Below are 12,290 nucleotides of genomic sequence, written 5' to 3' on the forward strand. Positions count from 1 at the left end.
TGCTAATGAGGCATGGGGAATTTGCATCCACGCCTCATTAGCATCTTTAGCTCCATGTATTAGCATGCCACTTCCAAAGGAAGTGGCCTGTGTAGAAATGGCCTAGGTATGCTAAATTGAACCCTGGAAGACTGGCCCTGTAGGAGTCAATCTTCTGGTAAGAGTAGACGTCTCCTAAATTAGCGTTAACTCACTGTACTCAGAGTGAACTGCTAAGTTCACTGGAAGCTAAGGCTAGTAGCTGCCACTCACTTCCTTCTGAGTGGGAGCGTATAATGTGGGAGGTAGCTCCTTATGGTCTGTACTCCGAAGTTATCTGCAGTCACAAAGGATGAAAATAATTTCCTCCCAGACTTGAATCTACTTTTAGCAAAATAAAGTCTGAAATATTTGATGATTTTTCATTAAAAAGTATGACTTTTCTTTGGTATCCTTTTACTTATTTTTAAAACTCTACTTACAAGTGAATAAGAAATTGGATAGCTTCTCTTGCTTTTTAAAGTTCTCTCTGCTACCCAGTTTGTCTCTCTCCTCTATTAAACTGCAGGATAAAGAGACAGGATTTTGATGTTTTAAACTGAGTTTATTCCCAATGGTGCATGCATGCAGTTGGTCAGCTGATAACTGTAGTGATGTGTAATCATGTGGCCAAGCATTTATACAATAATGGGAAAGCCCACTACATTTCACTATGATTTGTTTAAAAAAGCAGCTCTTAAGTACAGCCTGTAGGCCTCTGACTACAGAAACTTTGGTTGAACTCCAGGGATTGCAACTAAAACTTGATAGCAGTGATCAAACTTACCTTGGAAGGATTTTTAAATGTGAGAGATTCACTTCTGAATTGCCACAACTGAGCTAGTCAGTACAATTTTAATAGGCAGAGTGTTTTCATAGATGTGGCTATGCATGGTACCATGACAATCTCATTGCCTCAAGACAATGTCATTAATGATACTAGTGTAGAGGGACGGAAAATGATTAGAGATTTTTTTGAAAGATAAGGAATTCAACCTCTATCATCATTTCTATTTCTCTCTTGCCTTATCTGCAGGAGTTAACCGTGCCCAAGGCTTGTCTGCTCGGCGATCATAATCTGGGGACTCCGTTACTTCCACATACTCATTGAATCGTAGGATTCTTCTTGCCTGCAGTTCAGCCACTGTAGGCCTCAGACTGAGCTGTGAACAGGAGGTGGAAAAGAGTGAATTGAATAAGCCAATATAAAACCTAGGGAAAGATGTAACCTCAAGAGAACATTAAAGGTATTTCTAATCGGGGTCACTTTCAGGCATCTAAAAAAAGGCACTGTCTTGGGAGCATTAAACAGGAACTGGAAAGCTGTGCAACCTAGTTTCTTAGACTATAAAATTAATCTTTGTCAGACAGGCCACAAAGTATCTTGACAATTCATCTCTAGTACATTAATTTTAACTTTGTTACAATGGTTAATCTATTAGACAATGCTAGATTGTAAATATTAAAATAATCATACCTGTTTTTCATTATAAAAAGAATATTTTTGATAGGTTTGTCTAAAGCAACTAAAATAATTGGTGAATCAGATTCTGCCTTTATTATGATCTTGAATCAAATGATCAGAGTCATCCCACTAAAGGTACCAATTAACTAATTTGAACTAATTATTTTCACAATAAGCAAAATCTGCCTTTGCATATATGTTTTTGGAAGTGTAGGAAAAGTGTATGTCATATTATGGCACTGCCTCATCTCAAAAAGAATATTGCAGAACTGGAAAGGGTGCCGTGGAGAACAATGACAGTTACCAGGAGTCTATGAAAAATTCTCTCATGGAGAGAGATTGAAAAGGCTGGCACTGTTTTCCTTAGAAAACAAATGGTAGGATAAAAAAATTAAACAACAAACGGAATAAGAAAGGTAAATTGGGAAGTTCTATTCACCCGCTCTCATAACCCAAGCATGCAGGACAGTCAATGATATTAAAAGGTTGTAAATTCAAGACCAACAAAAGATAACACTTTTATATGGAATGCTTGATCAAACTGTGGAACTCACTGCCAGAGGAAGTCACTAAGGCCAAGAACTAAATAAGATTTGAAGAAGGATTGGATAGTTATATGGAGAGCAAGAATATCCCACATTGTTGCCATTAATAATACAGTTTGTAAGGGATATGAAACCTTCTACTTCAGGGTTTACTCTGTAGCTATTAGGGACTTGGATGAGCTTGAGGGAGGGAGGGCATGAGAGGAGGGCACAGCTGCAGCAACCTGTAGCCCAATAGGGCTACACTTGCAGCCCTGTGGGCCCTGTCTGCCTCCTCCCCCCATGTGTCTCTCATGCACTGGGACACCAGAGTCTGCACTTCTATGTCACCTCCTCCCTCCCCGCACTTTAGGAGCACTGTCAATCCACAGATTTGCACTTTGTCCCTGCTGCGCCCTCTCCCTCTCAGAGCGGGAAAACTGTGAATTAGCTGTTTGCAGCTGTTCCTGCTCTGTGAGGGAGAGGGAGAAGTGGGGACGGAGCATGAATCTGTGGCACTTCTAAAGTGCTGGGAGGCAGGGGAAGTAGTAGGAAGTGCTGGGCTCTAGTGCCCTGGTGTGGCAGAGACGTGGGGAAGGAGGCAGATAGCGGGTTTGCAGGCTGCGAATTGCCCACCCCTGTGCTAGGGTTTCTTACACTTTCCTCTGAAACCGCCAGTGCTGAACACTGTCAGAGACAGGATATGAAACTAAATGAACCTTGAATCTGATCCAGTACAGAAATTCTTGCAATGCTCAAATCCAGCTGAAATAACTGTGTTTGCAGTGGTGTGTTGGACAACAGAATATAGTCCTAACATACATAATATGCACGTGTATACAAGCAAGTTTGGTACAACTAGAAAAATTTAAGCTTTTATGTGCTTGTTGTTTCACAATTATCTATCTATAGACAGAAATATATAGACACACACACCATTCTAAAAGTATATTTCATACAATACTGACAGAATTCCCTTTCCCATCTCCATTTCCCCATCACATGATCTCTGTTGCAAAGACAGAATGCTCTTAGGCTCAGCCTGACGGTTTGTCCCTGGGAGTGCTCCCACAGGGTCACTGGCAGTGCCAGACCAGCGGTGTTGCCAAACTAGGGAAGTTCCGATTAGAGGTTAAATATACACATATTATAACTTTTTTGTAAGATTTTAAGATTCTCAATTGTTTAAGGCAATAGAAATATCCATGAGATTAACAGGAAGATCACAATCCAAAAATATAACACAATTTAATAATTAATTTGGGCATAATGATAAACATTTGGGATACTGTGGTTCTCTCTTGTACTGACAGGGCTAAGCAAAAATGTGTACATTATCTATTGGGAGAGATTTGCATTGCAACATCTTCCACAGTACCACTCTGTTTGGTCTTGATAATCAATTTTAGCAATTTAGATATACTTGATGGATCAGGAGGACTGTGCTTTTATCCCACTGAGAGCTCTGAAAGATATTATGCATCACTAAGGCACAAGGAGTGGGATTTTCAAAAACCCTAAGCATTGGCTTACATCTGATAGCAGTGGGAGTTGTACCAATTTACCACTGACTTCAACAAGGATAGAGTTAGGCCAACCCTGAGGAGGAGAATGCAGTAGGTGTTCTCTTCTGTGATGGGCAAGCGCCATGGGCTAGTGTGTGGGATAATTATGGAAGGTTGTTCAGGACCCCAAAACTTTTTCAGGACTCTCTTAAACTCATAGATTTTCCGTAAGAGGCAAATACCTTCAGATGGGGTTTCATGAGTGTGCATGCATGCTTGGGAAAGCTCCCCGTATTCACACCCCGCTTTCCCCCCAAAACACATATGCACAGGAAAACTACCATCAGGACCTAGATTTCTTTCAAAGATACACTTCTGCCTTGTAAAAACACTAGGGAAAATTGAAGAGACCGGATTTACACTGAGGATGACTTTGATCCATTCTGTCTTTATAACAGTGTTCATATTATGGGGAAATGGCAATGGGAGAGAGTTTCATCAACATACATTAAAATATTTTAGAATAGCATAGAGAATTTTCTTGTTCTCTATTATACACACAGGTAAAAGGTGAAAGATTTATACAATCTGAAAAGAAACCAGAGTACAATACACTTGAAACATTTTGTTACCTTTCTGCTGAGTCTGCGTTTTAATTCCTTTCTGGCTTCCTGTTCTTCTTCTTCATTCTTCTCTGTTTTGAAAGAGTGGAAAAAAATGGGATGACTATTTAAGGGATGTGTATATGGCATATTTCGCTGGACAGTATGTTTCAGGCTTTAGCATACTGGTCATCCATATTCATATTTCTGAGATACCCTATTTTTAGTGTGCTCATTACCTTTCTCTGCCCCTTTCCCATTCCCAATTCTTCAGCTTTCTGTAGTTATCCACCCATGCCTGGAATTTTACAGAGAGGGCTACTGTCATTTGCACTCTGTGAATAACAAACAAGGAACTGCACAGCTGCTTCATCTACCTGCCACGAGGCTAAGACCATCAATGCCATTATTCCTAAGTCCCCATTTACCCTAGTTTAGATTCAGAGTTTAACTGTGTTTACTAGGGCAGAGAAAATCATTTGAAGTAAATAATCTGTCTGAGGAACCTAACCTCTTTCTGTTTGTTTTTTTGTTCTCAGACTATCCATGAACTTATAGCAAATGCCTTAAATTTATTTGGTACTGGAAATTATTCAGTCAGTTGTTTTGCTGTTGATTTTTTAGATTCCATGGACTGATCATTAATAGTTCTCTGCGAGCATGTGATTTTCATTATTTAAGCTGTCTTGGTTAATTATGAATAATCAGAACAATCAAAATTTATTACTTTTGGTTCCTTGGTCAGAGGAAGCAAATAAAAATAATTGGATATGCAACTTGAGAATTTCTGCAGATATTTGTGCATGTGACTGAAATTTACTTTCCAGAAAATTGTGTGCCACTGAAAACTGACTGCCTGAATGTCTGTGAACAGCAAATTAAAAAAGGCGTACATATACTGGTGCAACAAATTGTTTTTAACTGATCAATGCAGGAAATTATTTGTATTATTTGCCCATCTCCCTTATTTTTGTGTGACTATATCTTCACTGCGGATGAAATATTCTAATTAGAGCTGCTGGTGGAATTGCAAAGTTTAGATATGGGACCATGTTTCCCCAAGGCCATGAATTTGAGGATTTTGGTTCAACCAACCACATCTAGTTCTAAAGGAGGCTATTTGTCTACTGTGCACAAGGCCAAACTGTGTTAGAAAAGGTTTAGAGCACAGCTTTGAACACTTGTTCAATAGGATTTGCCCTCATCCATAATGACTGTCCCAAATGAGTGAACAAACAGGTGGCTAAAACTTAGTTTAATTCTCACTTTGGCATTAGGCTTATGATTGTTCAACAGATTAATCTGTCAGTACACCCATCTCCGCAGGGGTGGACCAGGTATACCTGAAAACAGAGTATTATTCAGTACTTGTAAATTCTTTTGATAAAGCAGACGTTGTTATAAGGAAGGGGGAAAGCGAAGGAGATGGAGAGAATGAAACAAAACTAAAAACAGCAACAGAAAGAAAATGTCAAGCCCAGCATTACTCCTCAAGAACATTTTGTCACCAAACTTCACACTTGCAAAGACTGCCAAGGCTAAGTTTGCTCTATGACTGAAATCGCTCTTACTGAGCTATTGAAGTGAATATTTTTCATATAAGTTCTTTTGGTAGTCAAAGCATTATTTCCTTCACTGTATTTCTAACTATACAAGGCAACCTAATAGGCAACCAATGATGTGGAAAGAGCTGAAATATTCCACGCTTTTTTTGCTTCAGTCTTCACAGACAAGGTCATCTCCCAGAGTGTTATCTCCCAGGTTAAGGACTATTTAGAAAAGATAGACATGTATATGTCCACAGGGCTTGATCTAATGCATCTGAGGGTGCTGAGAGAGTTAGCTGATGTGATCGTAGAGCTATTGGTCATTATCTTTGTAAATGCATGGTAACTGCAGGAGGTCTGACAACTGCAAAAAAGGCAAATATAATGCCCATTTTCAAAAAAGGGAAGAATCTGAACCTGGGGAGCTACAGACCAGTCAGCCTCTCACTTCCATCATCAGAAAAATCATGGAGCGGGTCCTCAAACAATCCATTTTGAAACAGTTGTAGGAAAGGAAGGTGACGATTGAGATTGGAAGAGCCCTCAGATAATGGAAAGGAAAGTGATCAGGAATGGTCAACATGGACTCACCAAGGACAAGTCATGCCTGATCAGTCTGATTGCTCCTAGGAGCAGATAACTGGCTGTCTTGATATAAGGAAAGTGGTGGACACAATATACCTCAGTCTTCCAAGATTATATTTCATGGGATATAGCAAGATTGACCCAGGACTGAACATCTAATAGGTTTGATTTGGAGCAGGGACATGAAACAGCACCTCCCACATGAGTGCTCTAATCAATTTGCTCTTTGATGTGGGTCCCTCTCTCATATCCACTCCACTGCCTTAGAGCCTTCCCCAGAAATTTCATCCTGGACCTGAGAAATCTTCCCACTGAAATTTTATTTGAAACTGATAACTTTCTTGCAGAAAATTTTGGTTTTGATGATTCTTGAAGAAATGTTTAATTGAAAAATTCCTGAACCGCTCTACCTGGAAGCCCGTCTGTTGGAGGAAAAGCTCCAGGACAAGGGGAAACCCAGGCAGAAGGTCTGAGGAGCAAAACCTGGAGGGAGCAGATGAACCGTATTGGGAGATCTAGTGTTCAGGGAAAAGCATGCAGTTGACATATTGAACTTATGTTGAACTCTTTTATTTAGAGAACTAAAACTCAATTCCTAAAGAAAAAGATCTGAAATCCTCAGGCTGCTTTGAGTTCTTTGGTACATTGGCTGAGAAGCTGACTCACTGAGGCTTTATCTACGTTACAGATTTTTTAACCATATGGTTGTGTGGCTAACTCAGGTAGCATGAACACTGTTGGTTGGCACGTTTGCTGATAAAATACTTCAACCCCATAGGAGCAGGGTTCACACTATCAACAGGAGAGCACTTCTGCCAGCCAAGGACCTGTTTACATTGCCACTTGCTGCACCAAAACTTTTGTCTATCATTGAGAGGGTGTGTGTCTAGAGAAAGCCTTATTTAAGGCACTTAACACTGTAACTCACACACAAAATACCCCTTTTGCACGCTAACAGGGTGATTTGCCCATTCAGGGCTAGAGGGCTACGGCTAGGTAACCCTGATTACAGAATGAGCTCCACCTGGGAAAGATTAGGAATTCAGGGTGGTTATAATGAAGAGCAGAAAAAGGCTTCTCTGCAAAGAAGCAGGGAAGTTGAGGATGCTATGGAGTCTGCAAAAGCTTCTGCAAGACACACCCACAAAGATTCTTGAAATTCAACCCACTTTTCTCCTTGTCGAATCTCCACTTCTCTATTGCCCCATGCAAGTTCGACAGCGTGAGCACCGCATTGTGGGTACCTATCCCACAGTGCCTTAGCCCTGGTTGCTTGTGGGTGTTTCATGTTGGAATCCCAGAAGTCCAAGGACTATCCCACAATTCAGTGCATCCCTACCTGCGTGAAAAAAGAACTGGAGATCGTGCCATTTCCTGCTGCAGCATTCCAGCGTGAGCATGGATCCACGAACGCTCCAACTCATAGCACAGACTGTTTTGGCAACCACAGCGGTTGTCACACAATTTGTCCTTCAGTTCCAAAGCTCAATGATGCTTCTCTACCGGAGTGGTGCTGCTGCTGCTGCTGGTGATGACGAGGATGGTGTTTTGGAACAGCAATTATGCCAACTGCAGTCCAAGAACACAGAGCTGGTGGCTGCCATGAATGCATTGATCACAGTGGAGTAGCGTTTTTGGACTTGAGAGACCAGCACACACTGGTGAGATCACATTGTTTGGAGTCCTGGGACGACCAGCAGTGAGTGCAGAGATTTTGCATGCAGAAGTCCACCTTTATGGAACTTTGTGATGCACTGGTGCCCGCCCTGAAGCACAGCAACACCAAAACGAGGCAGGCTTTAACGGTACAGAAACAAGTGGCAATTGCACTGTGGAAGTTTGCAACCCCCGACAGTTACCCGTCAGTGGCAGATCAGTTCAGGGTGGGCAGATCTACAGTGGGATCCACGATGATAGAGGTGGGCCATGCAATCTGTCAGCATCTCCTTCTGAAGACTGTGACCCTGGGAGATGTATAGGCCATTGTGGACGGCTTTGCTGCCCAGGGCTTTCTTAACTGCAGTGGGGCAATGGATGGCACGCACATCTCCATCATGGCCCCAGCACACCTGGCCTTAGAGCATTTTAATCAAAAGGGGTACATCTCCATGGTCATGCAGGGGTTGGTAGATCACAAAGGCCATTTTACTGACATCAATGTAGGCTGGTCAGGGAGGGTTCACAACGCATGCGTATTCCGAAATTCAGGACTGTACTAAAAGCTCCTGGATGAGACTTTTTTCCCTGATCAGAAAATCAAGATTGCATGGTGTTATATTGGGCAACCCTGCTCACTCTCTGCTTCCCTGCCTGATGAAACCCTACACAGGAGCCCTGGACCCCAGCAAGGAAAACTTTAATTACAGATACAGCAAGTGCAGAATGATCACAGAATGCGCCTTTGGGTGTTTGAAAGTGAGGTTCAGATGTTTATTGACCCATTTGGACGTTTCTGAAGCTAATATTCCCACTGTTATTACAGTGTGCGCTATTTTGCACAACATATGTGAATCAAGGCGGGAGACTTTCCCGTCTATCTGGAATTCTGAAGTGGAAGCAATAGGCAGGGCTTACTCACAGCTGTCTACAATGCCATCCGTCAGTACCCACACTCAGGCTGCAGTAATAAGGGTCACTTTAAAAAACAGCTTTATGAATGATCTGTAATGTACATGTTACCTATGTATATGTCTGCCATAATGCCAATAAATCATATTGTGCCATAATGAATGAATGTTGTGCTTTGGTGGGGAGGGGGTTAAGTTAATAAATAGAATGTGCTGTGCCTTTGGTCCCCCCTCCCCCATTTGGCTCCCTCAGCCGCACGTTTGCTGCAGACCAGGGAGTATCACTGGCCAGCTGTGCCTTCAGCAGCACTCACCCTCCCTGCAACTGCCTGGTTCCCTAAGCTGCGCATCAGCTGCAGACAAGGGAGTTCCACTGCCCACCTGTGCCTCCATGGTGGGGTCGCTCTTCATAAGCACGTGGAGCTGCTGATAATAGCAGCAGGTCTGTGGAGCTACCACTGACCACTGGTTGGCTTTTCAGACTTTTTGATAGGCCTGCCAGAGTTCTTTAACCTTTGGCCAGCACTGCACAGAGTCCCTGGAATAACCTCGGGCTGCCATCTCTTGCCCCATTTGATCACAGATGGCCGCGTTTCTCTTGGCCATCCAAAGTCTCTTCGCCACCGATTGTTCTCCCTAAATGTCAATGAGATCCAGAATCTCCTGGTGGGTCCAAGCTGGGGCTCTCTTACGAGCCTGAGACATGATAGTCAGACCACTACCCTGAGTGCTCATGATTGCAGTACAGGGCTACTGAAAACTGCTACCGATGGGGTGCGATGGCTACCGATGCCAGATGACACAATGGGCAAAGGGACTTTTTCATAATGGATGCCCTTTTTACTTGCAGGCCTGGGCCACTAAATTCCAATTCAAATTTTAATTCAAATGCAATCCAAACTTGTCAGGCTTACTTTGACCTTCCTCCTTCACACCTCACAGCAGTGTACAATGAAGCAGCCATACTTGGAGGGTCACCGTGTAGCTTTGTGGGATACATACGAGACACTTCTGGAGACTAACAAATTCAAATTAAGGACATGGTGCTTCCACACGAACCTTAATATGAGATTTTAAATTTGAGGTAGATGCTATACCCATCCCATAATATTGATATTCTGTAATCGGCATTATGGCTCAATAAATCAAGTTAACAGTATTACGTATGAAGACAGTCATGTTTTAATATCAAGCTAAAGCCTTGAAATTCGAATTTATCTCATAGTGTAGATGCAGCCTTAGTATCAAATTCTGGCTGCAGTTATGAAAATGTCTGACTTGCCCAGACTAGCATAAAGAGTCATGCTACAAAAGCAATGTTAATGGGAATCCATTCTGGTTGCTCCGAGGAGCAAAAATCATCTGTATGTGGCCAAGAGTTAAATGTGCATGTAACCATCCACTGGCAGACCCAAATCTGGGACCTCTGGAGCTTAGTGCAGGAGCCTCTACAGTCTGAGTGAAAAGCCAGCTGGAGGAGAGCCATTCTTCCTGTGAGTGGTTAGGTGTCTTATATGGGACAATGAACCACACCTCATAAGCATGTGGGTTACATGCACACCCTATTTCCAATTTGCTAGTGCTACCCTGAAACACCTCTCTGGAGCTCAACCTACAGATATCCTTCGGACTGATCTCTGATTTGAAGGGCAGTTGGAATTTGACCAGAAAAGAATCTGTTCTACGGTTTCTTTGTGTCCTGGCTGCAGCTTCTGGAACATACACGAAGACATTGCCCAAGCCAGAATTTGATCCTAGATTACAGGAATTTAAAATTGGTGTCAATTATGGTATATTATGGTGTCTTTTTATTTCTCCTTAGAGAAATAAACATTTATCCCACTACCGCTACAGCAAATACTGGCATTTTAGACTCTGGCATCATTATGGGACTTTTAATTCACCACAGAAAGTCAGGCAGAGAAGAGCAATTTTTCTGCGTAAGGGCTGCTCTGTTTTCAACTTTAAAGTAATCCAGGAGTGTAAAACTGAACTTTCCACTGAGTCCCTGAGGGGATTAACTATATTTAGATTACTATGTAGGATTGCTAAGGAAATGAAAAAAGATGACAGACAAAGCACTAAGGATCTGGAATGCTGCGGAAAGCAAAAAAGCAGTTTTTGGCTTTTGTTTTCACAAACAAAAATAATCATTAGTATTCCCTAACTAGCACCAAAAGCTACATCATGTTTCCAAAAAGCCAGGCTTGTCAAGAGGACGGGCACACAGTCTGTATAACTTGCTATTCTTCACAGCTACAGAAGAAGACAATGGTAGCAAACTGGAGTCCTTCTGAGAGTTGAAAAAGCTTCCTTGCTGTGACACAATACTATTGCTGTGACACAATACTATAATTGATTCAAGAGTGTGAATCCAAAATGTTTCCAAGACAGAATGCAAGAAACCAGCCTGTGTTAGAACATGTTCAAGTTACTGCGTAACTTTTCATTTTTAATGTGAAAAAGGGTACAAAAGTCTGAACACTTATACACACTTATCCAAGTTTCTGTGATCTACAAATCAGACTGAAATCTCTGTCACAGGATTTCCAGTACTTCCTGCTTTGGCTGAAACTATAAACATAAAAATATCTTTGGACATAATAAATCCTTGCTTTTAGCTAGTGGCAAAACGTCCGAAGCATTAAAACTTTTTTGAAACTTACAAAATATTTGGATTCAACTTAATTTTGAGGCAAACATTTGGATCAATTTGACCTGTGCATCAGCTCAGCTATCCCAAATGTACACTAAAAAATAAATCACAAATTTGCTCCAGCTGCAGTACTGCTTAGTTGATGGGCAGTTCTAATACTAACAAAACCCCCACAACAGTATAAAATTACCCAGAAGGAAGCTTTATCAAAGAAATTGTGACTCATTCACAAATCCTGCACAGAACAACAATACAGGAATGTAAGAGATGTAAACATTTCTGAATTGTCCAGGGGAAGTAGGCAGAATAAACCCATAAACAATACACATAGTTTAAGAGCTACGAGAATTTCAGAAAACCTACACTGGCACTGGGCTAAGAGCACCGTCAACAGAAGCAACATACCTATTTGACATTGAGACGATTCCCATCAACTTGTAATGTAATACATTTTAAAAAGGAACACATAGTAGCTTCAGGTACATGTGTAGTCAGTGCCCACTCCACTTTTTATAATAAAATTTCCTAAATTTTGAAGTGTTTTTCTTTCTCCTGCTTTTCTGAGCAAGACCCACATAAATACCCAGGAAAATGAGAAAGACACGGTAGATGAGAGAATGTTTACAATTAAGATGTTAGTAGTTTTTTCCATTATTATATTTATTCCATCTTCCCTGGGGCCTTGACTACACGTACAAGTTTTCAACGGCACAGCTATAAGCTGTGCTGCTCGAAGAACATTTGTGTAGCCACGTTATGTTGGTGGGAGAGAGCTCTCCAACAGACATATTAAATCAGCTCAGTGAGTGGCAACAGCTATA

General features: G+C 41.6%; 1 protein-coding gene across 3 annotated transcripts in view; it reads right to left on the reverse strand.

The window, feature by feature from the left end:
* The window catches only part of PHACTR2 (phosphatase and actin regulator 2), a 229,561-nt gene that overhangs the window by 16,506 nt on the left and 200,765 nt on the right, over positions 1-12,290 (reverse strand). For all 3 annotated transcript variants that reach the window (XM_074990449.1, XM_074990451.1, XM_074990448.1), the window contains 2 exons: positions 4,145-4,206; positions 1,044-1,181 (listed from right to left, as the gene is read on the reverse strand). In XM_074990449.1, the coding sequence (XP_074846550.1) occupies positions 1,044-1,181; positions 4,145-4,206 (200 nt within the window). The remainder of the gene's footprint in view (positions 1-1,043; positions 1,182-4,144; positions 4,207-12,290) is intronic.

This window comes from Carettochelys insculpta, chromosome 3 (assembly GCF_033958435.1).
Source record: "Carettochelys insculpta isolate YL-2023 chromosome 3, ASM3395843v1, whole genome shotgun sequence".
In the NCBI taxonomy this organism is placed as follows: Eukaryota; Metazoa; Chordata; order Testudines; family Carettochelyidae; genus Carettochelys; species Carettochelys insculpta.